At 47.0% G+C, this 15,190-nt stretch overlaps 6 protein-coding genes across 7 annotated transcripts; 3 read left to right on the top strand and 3 right to left on the bottom strand.

Annotated features, from left to right (window-relative positions):
* Positions 1 to 310: 310 nt before the first annotated feature.
* Positions 311 to 1,633, bottom strand: FOXG_18428 (uncharacterized protein). Its single transcript, XM_018398509.1, has 2 exons — positions 668 to 1,633; positions 311 to 619 (listed from the first exon to the last, which is right to left on the bottom strand). Exons 1-2 carry the CDS (start codon positions 1,518 to 1,520, stop codon positions 396 to 398), a joined length of 1,077 nt encoding a protein of 358 aa, XP_018236622.1. The 5' UTR covers positions 1,521 to 1,633; the 3' UTR covers positions 311 to 395.
* A 3,262-nt stretch (positions 1,634 to 4,895) lies between these two features.
* FOXG_02896 (uncharacterized protein) lies at positions 4,896 to 9,552 on the top strand (the record flags this gene model as incomplete). 2 transcript variants are annotated; one of them, XM_018380364.1, is made up of 7 exons in its annotated part: positions 4,931 to 5,299; positions 5,401 to 5,593; positions 5,649 to 5,909; positions 5,958 to 6,131; positions 6,187 to 6,211; positions 6,270 to 6,869; positions 6,929 to 9,552. In XM_018380364.1, 7 exons carry the CDS (start codon positions 4,931 to 4,933, stop codon positions 9,210 to 9,212), a joined length of 3,906 nt encoding a protein of 1,301 aa, XP_018236620.1. In that variant the 3' UTR covers positions 9,213 to 9,552. The 2 variants fall into 2 exon arrangements, with proteins under 2 accessions (XP_018236621.1, XP_018236620.1); XM_018380365.1 differs by having other exon boundaries at positions 4,896 to 5,593.
* FOXG_02895 (uncharacterized protein) lies at positions 9,180 to 9,684 on the bottom strand. The gene has a single exon (XM_018380363.1). The coding sequence runs from the start codon at positions 9,657 to 9,659 to the stop codon at positions 9,285 to 9,287; it is 375 nt and encodes a 124-aa protein (XP_018236619.1). The 5' UTR covers positions 9,660 to 9,684; the 3' UTR covers positions 9,180 to 9,284.
* Positions 9,685 to 10,217: 533 nt separating this feature from the next.
* Positions 10,218 to 11,408, top strand: FOXG_02894 (uncharacterized protein; the record flags this gene model as incomplete). The annotated part of the gene is made up of 1 exon (XM_018380362.1): positions 10,218 to 11,408. The coding sequence occupies one exon, from the start codon at positions 10,218 to 10,220 to the stop codon at positions 11,406 to 11,408; it is 1,191 nt and encodes a 396-aa protein (XP_018236618.1).
* A 1,108-nt stretch (positions 11,409 to 12,516) lies between these two features.
* Positions 12,517 to 13,933, top strand: FOXG_02893 (uncharacterized protein). Its single transcript, XM_018380361.1, has one exon. It carries the CDS (start codon positions 12,696 to 12,698, stop codon positions 13,560 to 13,562), a length of 867 nt encoding a protein of 288 aa, XP_018236617.1. The 5' UTR covers positions 12,517 to 12,695; the 3' UTR covers positions 13,563 to 13,933.
* On the bottom strand, positions 12,614 to 15,088 carry FOXG_18427 (uncharacterized protein). The gene is made up of 2 exons (XM_018398508.1): positions 14,755 to 15,088; positions 12,614 to 14,694 (listed from the first exon to the last, which is right to left on the bottom strand). Exons 1-2 carry the CDS (start codon positions 14,949 to 14,951, stop codon positions 14,112 to 14,114), a joined length of 780 nt encoding a protein of 259 aa, XP_018236616.1. The 5' UTR covers positions 14,952 to 15,088; the 3' UTR covers positions 12,614 to 14,111.
* Positions 15,089 to 15,190: the final 102 nt, after the last annotated feature.

Raw genomic sequence — 15,190 nt, 5'->3', positions numbered from 1 at the left:
TGGTTGCGGTATCATATATGAATCCAGCCGAGGCGTTACTCACGTTTTGTGTGTGTATATACTTGTGGCGCTGCCATCGCCTTCATCGTCTCTCAGAACATAACATAGACGTTTGGGAGAGGCCCCAGCGTGTCTTGACTGCAACAAAGCTAGCTGCAACAGGTACTGCTGGGTGTATAACCACTGCTCTCGCTTCTACTATGACTAAAGTACCTGTTAACGATGGCAGAAGGATAAAGATTTCTGTTATGGTGGTTATAAAGTCAATTTGACGTTATTATTTATCCTATAATTATACGAATATTTATAATCTTTGTGAAGTTTGCGCCAACTATCGTTTGCAGCTTTGTCATCTATTATAGGTTCGTAACTTCCTACATAATCAGTTCTGGATTTTATTCGTCGCCAAATGGACCAACGTAGATACGGGTCTTTGTGGGATTGGTGGACATTTCGTTGGTAGATAGCCCTAGTCCTTCCATCAACCTTGTCGTTACGGCCAGTGGATTATCATCCTGTTGTTTTTTAACGACTTCCATTAATTCCTGGAATCTTCCGAGTTCCTCCATCCTTTCAGAAGACTGATCATACTTGACACCCCGAAAACCGAGCTCCTCATCTTGGTCTAATGTTAGTGCCTATTCATTCAACTGCGTGCTTTACATACCGGTGAAGAGGGAGTGGAAGGCGTTCGCAATCGCTGCATTGTCGGACTGTCGGCTTCGCAGTCCCAATAGCATAAGTGCAAGAGGCACAAGAAATCTGTCCCCTACACAATCTCGAGCCAGGAAGATGGCGGTTCGAATTTGCTTTTGACCCACAGCTTTGTTACTTGCGATATCGACTCGAAGGCGGTTGCAAACTGCCTTTGGCCATTCTGTCCAATCATTTTGTGGCTTATCCAATGCAGGACAAATAACGGTGAAAAGCCCCCCGTCAACAAGTTGCTGCATTGTCATCTCCACACACTTGCCTGTGATATCCAGATAGCCTTGAGTGAGGTATTCTCCAAAGTAAAACCGGCCATTTCTATAGTTGTAAAGTCTTTTGAACTCGGGGTCTAGGTCTTCATGCAGCCACTCCAAGGCATCAAGATCGCGAAGGAATGTTTGTTCTGGGAAGTCCCGGGTATCAATCATGATGATTTTGATGTTTGGGAATTGTGGCTTTGGTTCAAAGTCTGTTGTGTGACGGTGCAAGGCATATTGGAGAAGGAAGAGAAGAGAGCTAGACCAAGACATAAGATTGCAGGGACTCTTGTTGAGATAGTTGCACTCCCAACGTAGATGGTCTTTGAGTCTTGAAGTTGCCATTTTAGTTGGCAGCTGCAAAAGATCTTTGCCGCACAGCAACCCATCCCTATGATATGCCGTTCGCCCGAGGAAGGCTGGAGCCATGACATGCACGGTACTCGTATCGCCCTTTGACCGTGGGACATGGAGTCGAAAAAGATAAGTTGGGGTTTTGTCAAATATAAATAAATTCTCTTGGCCAGGCTTTGGCTCAAAAAGCTGAGACATGTTGTAAGGACTCCGAAAGATGGAGTGAAATTGATCGATGCAAAGAGTCTAAAAGGCTCGACGTAATATGGTGGATTATATGTAGGCAATAGGGTGAGGATGCAAAGGAAGACTAGGCAGTGATGGTGCTCCATGATCGAATTGGACTGGGTTATATACCTCCGGGCCTCGATATCAGGTCCGTGGCGCGGTTTTGTTGGCAGCCAACAAGGCTGACAGCACTGTGCACTTTCATTGCGTAATGGGTTGAAACAAGGTCGCATCATAACAAGAAATTCGAGTTTCCTCATTGGTCTCTGGACTTAGTAAACATTGAAACGCCAACCAGCATGATTGACCCATGGCGTGACCAATCAACTCTGTATATAATTCAAGAATGCCTAGCAGACGGCCGAAAAGGGTACATATCACAAATACAGGGAGGCCTACCAGACTATCAAACATGCAGGTAGCAACGAACGTTGACCACAGATGCGGAAATTGAATTGTGGCTGGTTTTTGAAGTCTGCCTTTCTGTTCCAATACCCGATTGGATTGCGATACAAGCGTGCTGGCCTGCAAAACTTGTATCCTCTGACTCGACAATGGCGACCTGCCTCTCTCAACCTTTCATTTCGAAATCTCTGTGATGTCTTCACAACACCGCCAGTTATGTCTAGTCCCCTAGCATCCAAGTTTGCTTAGGGTGAGAAGTGGTATAGGCCCTATCTTCCTGTTATCTAACTAACAGAGGCTTCTACTTTTGGGACATTAGTCCAGTGGTCTGACCGCCACAGATTGATTACTATTTATGTAATACCCATGTTACGCAAGTTTCAAGTAAGGAGGATGTAACCAGCCGTGCTATATATAATACTCATTCGAATGCAACCCACCACGAGGAAAAGTTCCCCTCGCAAACTAATTTTCAAGGTTCTACTCGAGAATATGTCTTTTGGATACGGTGTCGGCGACGTTATCGCTGTGTTAGGCCTCTGCGAGCGTGTCGCTATCGAGCTGCGCAACTACAAGGATACTCCAATGTAAGTCCAATAGCTTCGCGTGCTGAGGTTGATATCCTTTGGGGTACCTTGAAACGCACCCTGAGCCTGGAACCCGAGTGTGATGTGGATTGCGAAACTTTGGAGCAGATCAGAGCCATCGTCATCTACTGTGCTCAACCGTTATAGTACATGGCTGACAAGATGGGAACCAAAGAAACCAGTCTAGGCCATTTTAAAACCAGGAAGAACCTTACAGCATTTGAACGAGACTTCACTAGTCTCTGGTCGGATTAGCCGATGTTTAGGAACTATGAGAGGCTGTTATATCTCAGATGGTTGGTATTAATGTCCTCCTGATTGTGCAGGGACATTTAGCTTCCTAATAACCTGAAAGGAGATCCCAGACGACTAACCAATGTATAGGACAAGTACTAGACTCCTGACATTATAACCTCAGGCTACAGGTACTGCCTAGTTAATGGCGATCGAGGGCATGCAACTGCTATGGCTGGACATGCCTCGGATATCCTGAATATAGCATCAAATACATAGACTGCAATCGGCGCTCTGAAAGTGAGTATAAGTATGCAGGCGAAACTCAATTAGAGCATGCAAACGAGATAAACAAAAGCTTGAAGGCTATGGAGTGAGAATGGGGTGTAGCTGTTGTCTATCACCAGGCTAATTTCATTACTCACTATGCAAAGACCTTGTTTCATCTTATGAAATATATCAAGAGATTATTCTTCTGTGCATATCCCTCCCAAACAACAACGCCCGCTAACTAACATGTTGGTAGCTTGCGAGGTGCTCAAGGGAGATGCTTGAAGCAATCGGCAAGAACACGTGGAGTATCCCTGGCTGAACTAGTACGCCAGTTCACTGACTTCATCCAGGTGAATGCTGCTAGATATTCGTGTGCAGCTAAGACACATTATAAGCGTCATTGAAGTGATACCGCTTCATCTCATATTCGACATCGTCTAGCCGGACGATGTACACGGGAAAAGCTGGGCACTGTCACTACGGGCTTGTAGAACCTGGGAAGTAAGTGTATCTCGCTTCCGCTACCAAGAAATAGTGACTAAGAGTCACAGTCGTTTAAAGAGATTCTCCAGTTAGTTGTGTATGCCAATGAGAGGCCCGGAGCAAAATATATCACACATAATCTCTTTGTGGTGGTGCAAGCAAAGACTAGTAAGGGAGTGGACCAAGAGACATAGGAGACCATGATCCGCAGGGTTAGGTTTTTGGAATCATTGCATCTTTTATCAGATGAGTATGGTCTCTTGCGCAAATATCCTGACCTGCCATGGCAAGCGCAGATATGGGCTTTGTAAAGCTTCTTTATTCGAAAGTATTCTCTTCCGGAAATGCGAGTCAGGAAGAGAGGGATCTTCTCAAAACTTCCGTCAAATTAGGTAAAGAGGCCCATCAGATCTCTTATAACCCGAGTTTCCAAGACCTTTTAGACAGCTCGATCCCGGAGAACTGGTACCTTCCTAGTCGAGCATGCATGAGAACAGAATACTACGAACGAGCCTATGAGAGCCTGCAAACCGCAGTAAATCTTGAACCCTTCATTTTAAATCACGCTTGGCATTCTATACTTCAAGATCAATCAAAACAACGGCTCGCTCGGCGCACTAACCAGAGCTGTAGAGCTGAATGCCCATATCTGGGAGCCTTGGTATAACCTCGGCGTATTGGTGTGTTTTGACTTTCTTAAACTACCAATGGATGTTGCTAGCAAGGGGCTGAGCATGACAGCTGCAATGGCCAGTATTCAGATGCCACCGATGCCTTCTATAAATGCCTTGAGTTATCCAACGTTTGCGCACGACTCGAGGCTCAGAAATCTTACACCGAGGGCTTAAGCGAGGAGCTTTTAGGTGGTAGTTTGATTCACGAAATGGTTGATTCACCACTGCATGGTAAACATGGATGGTAGAGGAAACTCATGGCAGCGTTGTCATAAGCTTTAATTACCAATCAGTACGTATATGGGACTCGGGAGCAAGACTTTGAGGATAAACAGGCGAAGAGAACCCCGAAGAAAATGATTAAAGCGATTGGAAGTACTAAAGCATTTTTGAGCGATGATTCATGGAACTTATTGTGATATCATTTTATTTTGTTTCGTATAACTTGGATACAAGGGAAATCCAAATCACAGATCTCAAAAAGAGTGAGCTGCAAATAAGTGGCTTCAGGTGAGGCAGAAAACCCGTTGTGGCTGAGTCTTGGAATAACGCCTTCCCGCTGATGTTGTACCCAATCATACCCCAAGATGCAAGCGCGATGATGGTCGCTGCTGCAGCCTGCACGTCAGGCCTCTGATCAGGCTGTGAAGTGCAACATCCCATTTCCTCAGCTTTCCTCTTACATCAACATAATATCAATCTCCTCGCACGCAACATTGAAACTATGGAGCTCTCCAGACCCGGGGAGGCGCAAATCGTCGCCGCTTCTCGACCTCGCGCTGGCCAGGATGTCTCAGCTGCATCTGTTAGGGAGCTAGAGAGAACTGTCGCGGGGTTTCAAGCCATACTCACTGACGAAGACCGCAAGAAGTTGCAGCAGCTCAAAACTACGTCGCACGACTCGCAAAGCATCATCACTTTCACAGCCGAGTTGGATCTTCTGGACAAGAACAGGCGAGGGAAGAGTGTCGCCTCGAGACTGGCTTCGTTCTTGCAGACGATTGAGCAATTCACGCCCATAGTCGGCACTTGCATCCAATCGAATCCCGATATCGCGGCGCTTATCTGGGGTTCTATCAAACTAACCTTTTTGGTACGTGATGCCATTACCAGTGCAAGTCTGACGCTTGTCGCAAACCCCGTGACGACGCTGTCTCGACCCCAGGCCCTTTACTGACCATCTGGTTTCGGTAGTTCCTCGCCAACTTCGCATCTTACTTCCAGTCGTTTGTTGAGCTTCTGCACGGATTCGGTTCACTTTGCACGCGATTCGCCGAGTACCAGGTCGTTTTCAATGAATCCTCGCGTCTCAAAAGTTCAGTCTGCCAGTTTCACACTGCGGTGGTTACATGCTGCCAGCAGATCGTCTTGGCGGTTCGACGACCCTGTGAGTATCGCCAAGTAGTCGACTAGAGGATGTACTAACTATTCGCTCGGTATAGTAAAGAATCAGCTTCTGAAGGCAATCACACAATCCTTTCAGTCTGAACTCCGAAGCTACGTGGAAGACATAAGAGCGAAAGCAGAGGAGGTACAAGGGGATATACAATTGGTGAAAGCTCAATGCGACCGCGAGGAACAGCGACACCAGCATACAGAGCGACAAGAGGCTACCAACCACCGGAAACGAATGCTCGCTTGGACTTCGAAGTCGACTACCGAAATGGAAGCCTTACATGTGCAGCGAAGGCGAAATGCATCAGGTTCGGCATGAATATTTCTTTGACGGGTACATGACTAATACTTCTTAGAGCAGAAACGACGTCGCCTCCTTGAGGAGCTATCGTCATTCAACTTCACATCTGCATTCAATAGCACACGAAACAAACGCCATATTGGTACAGCGAAATGGGTCTTTGACACTCCAGAATTCCAACAATGGGTTGGAATCGATGGGCCTAACGTTCTTCACGTCACTGGCAAAAGTGAGTCGTTTGCTACACAAAAGAATGAATGACTAGAGCTGACTACGGTCTGAAGTTGGGTCTGGTAAAACAGTCTTGTCGTGAGTGGTCACTCTCCAGGCACTCAAACCCACAGGCACTTACCAACATCGATTCTAGGTCCTCGGTTGTTGAGAAGCTTTCGCAGATCCGGCCGCCACAACAATTCGTGTCGTTCTTTTTTATCCGATTTGATGATCCTCCGAGTCTTGATGCGGAGACAATCATACGGTCTTGTGTTCAACAATTACTATCAGCCATCGTTATGGATGATCTTGACCAGCAGTTGGCTTCTGAACTTGACAAACACCTTTCTGAAGCCAAGTTGACTCTATTCTCGCTCGACCAACTTTCAAGGCTCTATTCAACTGCTGCTAAAGCTATTAAAAACTGGTTCATAGTTCTTGATGGGCTGGATGAGTGCAACACTGGTCAACAGTCAAGATTGTTGAAATTCTTCCAAGCGGTTGTCTCACGGGCGGGTGCATCCAGCCATATTAGTATTCTCCTTTCGTCTCGAGAGACTTGTACCAACGCCATCAAACGAAGTTTTCCTGTATCTCGACGATTAGTTACTGGCCTACAGAATACCAGTGCAGATATTGGCGCATATGTTGACGATATCATCATTGAGAAACTATCGACTGGTGAACTGGTTGTCAGCGACCCCGGCCTGATAGATGAGATTCTGAAAACCATTGCTTTCAAGGAGCAGGGAATGTCAGTAGCTTCTCACCTACTCGAGTCTTACCCGACTAACATTTGAGCCATCTGATTAGGTTCTTATGGGCGTTTCTTGCGATTGAGGATATATGTTCTGGAAAGTCTGACAAGGAGATTCGACAAGCACTGAAAGACATTCCGAGTGACCTTCCTACAATATTTGACCGTGCTCTGAGCCGCATTGTCCAGAAGCGCAATCAACAGATCGCTAAAAAGGCCTTCATGTGGACGAAAGCAGTATCACAATCATTGACCTTGTCACAGTTCCGCGAGGCACTTTCTATCGAGATTGGTCAACACACTCTACGCCAAGAAGACCTCATCAGCGGGATAGAGCGATTACCCGTGTGGTGTGAAAACCTTCTTTATGTTGAGGAAACAGATAATACAGTTCGATTCAGCCATCATTCTATTCAAGAGTTTCTTTTGGTACCCGATTCGGGTGAGAATGGGGATCTTCACATTGACTCGGACCAGTGCGATAAGCTTGCTGGTGACGTCTGTATTACTTACGTCAATCTTGACAACTTTCAAACGGCGCTAGCAGAGAGGAAAAGGGAACCTCTCAGTTCATCTGCTATAAAGATCGACCCAAGCGGAATAGCCGAGCAGACAATACAGTCTGCCATACAGGGTGGCGTTGGAACTCGCGTCGGTCGTCTAGCTCGGCAATTTGTCAAGACGTCAAACCCAAAAAAGATATCAACGCAGCGCGACTTTTCCCTGAGTTCTTCCATGTCAGTTACTAGTAAAGCCCAAGGGAACCCAGATTACCCCTTTCTCGAATATGCTTCGACGAAGTGGTTCAAGCATACCAAATACATCGACGAAAATGAGACGGAGATTTGGAGGCTTTTCGGTCAATTGGTCCAGAAGCCCCTTGAGCACTCGCAAGGCGAGCCTTGGCATAGCACTGAATGGAAGAACGAAGCCATGGCGGGATTTCCAAATCATGACGATGCAAGATCAGAATGCTACTGCCGTGTGATACGGACTATAAACAGTGGTGAGATACATGGGTCAGACGACGGGCCAGACGACAGCCCAAATTTCTCTCACCTCTGCCTTGCTTTCATGTACGCTGAGTTGAACGGCTATTACGCGCTCGCATGTCGATCCTTCCAGTTGTTGATAGTATCTCCTTGGATGGTACCTCAGTTGGAAAAACTTGTTTGCATTCTAGGAGCCAACAAGAATTACGAAGCCTGTCAAAATGGCTGTGCAAGTCTGATAGCGACACGTCTGAATCATCACATACTCGTCGCAGAGCTCAGGAAATCTATCGCCCATGGGATTTCATCCTTCCCAGCATTGCCAAATTACAAGTCACACCCTCTATGTGACTGTGCAGACCAAGCTCCCCATGAGCTGATGTTGGATATTTGCCAGGTGTTAAAGACTGGCTATCGCCGAACGTTTCAACCGCAATTACAGGCTTTCGCTATTGTAATAGAAGCTCTTGAGGATGGGAGACATGGCGATATGCCCGGCATCTTGGACTTGAGCCTTACGTGTCGCGAGGAGGCTTATACTTTGTTTGAAGCCAAGAGCATTCACAGGATGCTTTTGATCGATGTGCTCATCCAGGGGCTCCTATCAACTGAAACGTTGTACAAAGGCATCGTCTCAAATTCCATCGCCAGTTTTGTGGAATACGAGACTACACCGACCTTCAGGTTTCATTCCCAGATACTGGAGCCACCAAGCTCGATGCCTGAACACCGTTTGATAGCTTATACCATCTGTTTTCTGGTTCTTTTGGATGGAGAGCGCCCTCCTGCACCGGCACCAGATATAAGTGTTCTTCGTGAATATCGTCGCCATAAAAAGCTTATGAACCTACACGGCGAAACTATCGCAGCAATATTTCGAAGACTCGTTATCCCTGCACTATGGCCGACTTATATGGCATCCTATATCGTCCAGACTCTATTCGGGGAGCTCCTAAAGTATGATTCTCAGCACATTGCCCATGCTCACGAGGACTCATTTAGACAAGCTGTGTGGAACAATAATTGGGACATTGCGGCAGCTCTGCTAGAGCTTCAGCCGACTTCCCTGGATAGGCTTACTGGCCTTGGTTATTTCAGCTATATTAGAGAAGCTGTACGCTGCCAGAACTGCTGGCGATGCACACAAAATGTGGTCAGGCAGCTGACTTCTAGCGAAATGCATCGGTACTCCTTTAGGCTATGTGCGAACCATGTCAGCGATTTCAATAAGATTGCTGGTTTGCTTGGGGGCATATATGATGCTGGGAAGGGACAGTTACTGTGCCCGGGACATAGTACAGATGCGTTGCCTAAACGAGAGGAAAGATTGAAGCGGCCAGGATTTTGATTCATCGTAATATATAACCGAATTTCCATCGCCTCTTGTCTATCATATATTCTTGGCCAGCACTGAACTTACTCATAAATCCCCCCTCACATCCTTAACTTGCTTCGTCCTCTCAGAGTCCGTCTGATCTCCCGTATTAACAGTCCCCTCCCTTTCTACCATCATGATAACAGCATTCTCCGCTACAGGCTTATGCGTGACTCCCTTTGGCACGACATACATATCCCCCTCCTTCATAATAACAGGCTCTTCGCCTTGAATCTCCATCGTCAATTTTCCAGAGAGTAGATAAAAGAGCTCTTCAGAGTCTGGATGAGCATGCCAGATAAATGAACCGTCGATCTTGGCGACTTTGACGTGATGGTCGTTGACGGATGCGATGAGGCGTGGGGACCATTTTTCGGTGAATGAGGAGAGGATTTCGGGGACGGAGGTTCTTTGAGACATGATTTTAGAGTTGGGGACGTGAAGGGTTTGACTTTGGTGAGACGAAAGTGTATTTGGTGATTGGGGCTTTATATAAGGCTGAGCTTATGTTGGATGGTCTCCACTATGTCGTTTACAAGGCGTAAGGGCGTGAGATTTGTGGATGGGAAGAGGGTCTCGCTAATCTTGACTGACATTTCGTGCTTTGCTATTGGTCTCTGCTTAATTGAGGCTCGTTAGCGATAGCTTTGACATTCTTTGTGAATCTATAGACTTTTGGCTTTCATTTCTTTGTCGGCAATTTTGAAACATCAATGAAGCTCATGCTCACGAAAATAATTCTAAATTTTAAGTTCATTATCGAGAGTCAGTCAGCGCTCATCTCGTCATCATCTTCACAGTTCTCCAGTCGGAACTATCGATTTGTCTGGATATCACTTTTAGGACGCTTAATAAACAATTTTAAGGATAAAGCAAAAGAACTGAAAGCATGAGGCTAACAAAGTGAAATAATAAATATAGTAAGTGCCGCGTCACATCTCGAAAATCATCCTGCTCCTGTAAACATATCTGCTCAGCATGGTGCGTTACCAGCAACTCGAGCGCGATCCAGCGACGCAAATTCTCTCCAACAACAGAATCACGACACTGAAAGGGTTTCGCGAAGTTTTTGAGAACTCAAATTTTCTCGCACTTGACACGGAACATGTTGCCATCACGAGCAAGGGAGACCGTGTTCTCCACCAAGATGGACTGGCGTTCACCAAGACGCTAAAGTCTAGACATCCTCCATGCCCGGCGCGTAGCCTTGGAATGATAAGACCAAAGCGACGCCTTTGTCATTTCTTCGAAGATAACGAAATGGAAGGGCTCACTTTGAAAATTAACACGAGGAAGGAGCTGGGAGACCAAGTTCTTCGCGTCGGCGGTTTCAAAGGTATGCCTATTCGTCGCCCCCATCGCTTTGGCGAGGAAAAGACTGTCGACATTGAGGATTTGGAGGCTTCTGTTGTGGAGTTCCTCCAGGATCTACCTAAGGACAAGAAGCTCGTGCTCATCGGGTTCGGAATCGGAGCGGAGTGGACTTACCTATCGACAAACTTCCTAGCTGCCATACCCTTCTTCTCAGCCTGGATAGATCTTGGCGACATCGTGACAGACATCACCTCCTCATCGCTTGCATATCTTCCAAATTTGCTATTTTTGATACAGACCTTTGGCTACTGGTGGAAAGATGTCAAGCCCGGGAGGGGATGCCACAGCGATGGTAACGCTCACAATGCTGGCGACGATGTCGTGACAACTCTAGCTTTAGCACATGCCATTCTTGACGAGAGGAACCATGCAATGCTCCGATTCGAACATGCATGTTTCAGAATAGCACGTTCGGGCAGAGTCAGGCCTTTCTATGATCCAGCCAAAGGCTTCATTGCAACCGTCAGAACCGAAGGACAACTCCCGATCAAAATTTCCTCGAGTATCAGGCTTGCGCAGCGATTCTTCGACTTCCACCCGGTAGGCACTGGGCTTATGTCAAGTGAGGTGGGATTTGCCACTTTTCGGAGCCAAGAGGAGCTCGATTATTTCATCAGCTGTGTGGATGGGATGGTGTTGCGGACTGGTGAGACCCTCTCAGCTCAACGCTATATCCATGTCAACCCAAAGACGCCAGAGGATGAGAAGTTGAAAGAAGAGAAGCGTATACTCAGGAGGATAAAGAGGGAAGCAGACGATGAAGAAGTTGTGGAGTTGGAGGATCTTTTCTCCTGATTTTCCGTCACGTTCAATATCATGGATTTCAGTAAGAAACAAGCATATCTAATGAATGCTGTTACCTTCTGTTATTAGTCTTGGGAACTCCCATAGCTGGCCTTAGATTTCCGTTGAACCTATACCATGGGCCATATATCACTCTAATCTTTATTGCTCATTCTACAACATTTAGGAGTATTCAACTATTGTCTCTCAGCATTTGTATCGTGGATGGTAACCCCATGGAGGTCTTCCATCGTGCTCATCTTCACTTTTAGTGGGGATATGCGCTAAGCTTCAGTGCCCCTTCAGTAGCGGCAGGAGACAATTGGGCCGCCAACGAGCTTGTCATACCCTGCAGCGTCGAATTTGTCTTCACATCCATACCTAACGAACCGAGACTAGAAAACGTCCATAGCAGTTAACAATGGATTAAGACTGATCTGTGACGATTTATCTGCCTGTTTAAAAGTTATTTTAGTCATTTTAATGACAAAAACCTAGTACAATCTGCTTTTTCTACTCCAACATAATGAGACAAGATCGATAACATGAAGCTGTCTTGAAATCTTACTACTTCGGAGTGTACCTTGAGCAATCTTACTCTCTCGCTGTCCAAATATCTGTAAATCAATTTCACCTCAGCAACGCCGGAATCGCTGGTGTCTATTGGGAGTCCAAGCCGCGTTATTACAGACGTGTTTGTTGTTGGTTGCTCAGTACATTGGCAGGAGATTCCAGGTGAGAACGCCGCATTGGGCAACCCTAGCCAACTTCAGTAAAGCTTCTGTATTGTCGCGATAAGCAAAAAGAAAACTCCGGCCGCAGAATGTCGCTTAATGGGAGAATCTTATCGCGTCTCCGGAACATAACGGACCGTCGCTCCCATACTCCACCAAGCAACTTTAGTCAGGGCATGTTTGACGTCAAGACACGACGGGATAGCGGAAGTCTCTGGATCCGACAACTATTCCCTGAGGCTATCGGCCTTTTCAACCTTAGCTGAGCTTGTGAACGCCACTTAATTTCTCAACCAAGGTAAACTCAGGGGAAACGGCGCCTAACGGAGGGCGGCGTTGGGGCTGGCCCGCAAAAGAAACGAGCCAAAATCAATAGTCTCTTCCTAGCTCTATGCGCTTAGAAATATCCATCATAGCCGCCGATCCTTTATTATTGCGATGTGCAATGTTTATACAAAACCCAAAAGCGCTCTCTTTTGAGATGTTTTCTGTTTCTTCTTCAGTCATCCTTTAGACCAGTCACTCTTTTAACAAAGATATCTTCGATATCACCACGTTCGTTATAATGATGTTCCCCAACTTCGCTGCCGGCCTTGTTGCCGCTCTTTCTATCTCCGGTGTTAACGCTGGTCTTTGCCGTCCTAGCTCGCAGACCAGTGCGGTTGTTTCGTCTGGTAGCACTACAGCTAAGACTGCATCTGAGACTTCAGCCACGCAGACTGTTGTTGGTACCACCGCCACGAGTGTCGAGACTGGCGCTGAGACGACCACGAGCGTTGAGTCTGGGTCCGAGACTACTACTGTAGAGACCGGATCTGAGACCACGACCGTTGCGATTGTCTCTGACACCACCACCGCTGAGACATCTTTCGCCACTACAACCGCCCTCACCACCTCTGGTATCGATATCACCACCGACGTGACCACCTTCATCACTCTGACCGCCACCGACACAACCACTTCTGAACTCGCTACTACCTCTGCTTTTGTCCCCGCTGACCTCTTTCCCTGCGTCACCAGCGACGACTGCGCTGCTTTTATTCAGCTCTGCGACGCCTTCCGCTGCGGCTGCATCAACCGCAACTGCGAGCGTCTCACCGACACCACCACTGCTGAACCTACAACCACCGCAGCTGTCGACGAGGAAACCACCACTGCTGCTGAGGCTACTACTACTGCCGCCGCCGAGGAGAACACCACTACCGCTGCACCTGAGGAGGCTGCCACCACCACTCAAGCTGACGAGGACGCCGTCACTACTCAGCCTCCTGCTCGTCGTCGTGCTCTTGCCAGCCCTGTTCCCGAGGGCGCGCACTACTGCGATGTTAACCAAGACTGTGACGAGAAGACCGACATTGATGGATACAGCTGCGAGACTTTTGAGTGTACCTGCCTTGAGAACTCTTGCGTTGCTGAGATGCCCAACCTCTAACTAAAGAGCGGACCTAGCTCAGTGTACTTTGTTTAATTATTGACAATATATGTCAGGCATTTACTGCCTTTCTTACCCCCGTGGTTGAACGCGTTGTGAGATGCTGCAATACGAAGACATCATTTCCCATTATTGGTATCAAATACTTTCAATTTCTAGCGTTTTGACGAATGTTACGGGACCTTGGTCGTTTGATCGGTTTGGTTCGCCTGCTTTCAATGTGTCCACGGAGAGTGTTTCTAACTTCATATTCCGGCTTGACTGTATATGTTAATTGGCTAGAGAAAAAATGGCAACTTGATGTTCTGTGCTTTCATGATATCATGACATTCCCTTGCCAACCCCCTTCCCTCAGAAGATAAAAGGTGCTCATCAAAACTGATCTCCAAAAACGACTTCTTCCAATGTTGCCAGTGCTCAAACATGGTGACTGAAACGTCATAATACTTACCAGGCCGACCTCTCACCTCTCTCTCAAAGAACTTGATCTTGTTCGAATCCAGCGTTTCTGCCAGTTTCGATCCTGCAGTCTGCAACCAACCGTGAATCTCATGGATGACGAACTCGAGGTCTTCGTTCTGTACACAAAATAAGGTTGATCGTTTTGTATCCCATAAACTCCGTTATTCCTGGAATCCCGCGGAGATACATCTTTGCTTCTGCCTTTCCTGCTCTTCTGTAGTAATTCTTGTCTACCGAGAAACATTCATCTTCACCCTCGTGACATTGACAACGAAGCGATTCATAGCAGGATTGCCAGACATTGTGAAATGAAGGTAGTTCACACAACGAGTCGCTGGGCTGTGGACCCGTCACCCACCAGGGATTACTATTCATTGATGGCAGCGTTTGAATCGCGACGAGTAGATCAACTATCATGTCGCAATCGTCTTCAAAGCGCAGGAGAGTAGATGCAAGAAGCTCCCAAAGTTCATTACGCCGCCTCGAACCCCCATACGCAACTCCTTCTGGATATCTGTCCAAGCAACCGGCAGTGATGGCTCTGGCGGCTGACTCGGCGCTCATCGTCTTGTTGAGATAGTTGCAGAGAGCTAGACTTTCATCAAGATGGTGGGTGCTCCTGAAGTGTCTTTGGCAACTGTATGTGTAGCGGTGAATCTGCCTGAAGTGCCTTTTTGGAAAGTGTTATTTTGAGTTAAAAGACCTGATAGCTGATGCTTGCATCGCGCACCTTGCCTCGCCCCCCCTGTCAAGGTTAGGGTTGACTCTTGAAAGGATCCATCCATCTCGAAAAGACACACCAAGCCCAAGTGGTAACATTTTCGGGTCCGATGAGAGATAGGTGAGAGTATGGCTGAAGGGCAGGCGCTTCGTGCCAAACGACTTATCACCCTCGATAATGGATGTCGGTGGCCAGATGTTTCTCATGCGCCTCCAGTCTGGGGAGAGGCAAGCTAATCACATCACGTGATAACACCAAACTCGTTATGGTTACATAATTTCCAAGAAACGACTTAAGCAAAAGAACAATTTTATTTACAACCTTGGAAGCTCTTTCACCCTCAGATAACATTTAATGTAATAATATGATGCCTAACTTGGAATTTTACGGATTGGCAATCAGTCTCACAGCACCGCCATCGACCCCGCAAGCCAGCGTAGCCAGC

The sequence above is a fragment of the Fusarium oxysporum genome, chromosome 8 (assembly GCF_000149955.1).
Source record: "Fusarium oxysporum f. sp. lycopersici 4287 chromosome 8, whole genome shotgun sequence".
Classification (NCBI taxonomy): Eukaryota; Fungi; Ascomycota; class Sordariomycetes; order Hypocreales; family Nectriaceae; genus Fusarium; species Fusarium oxysporum.
The sequence above is the reverse complement of the archived record's forward strand: the minus strand, read 5'-3'. Positions and strand labels throughout refer to the sequence as shown.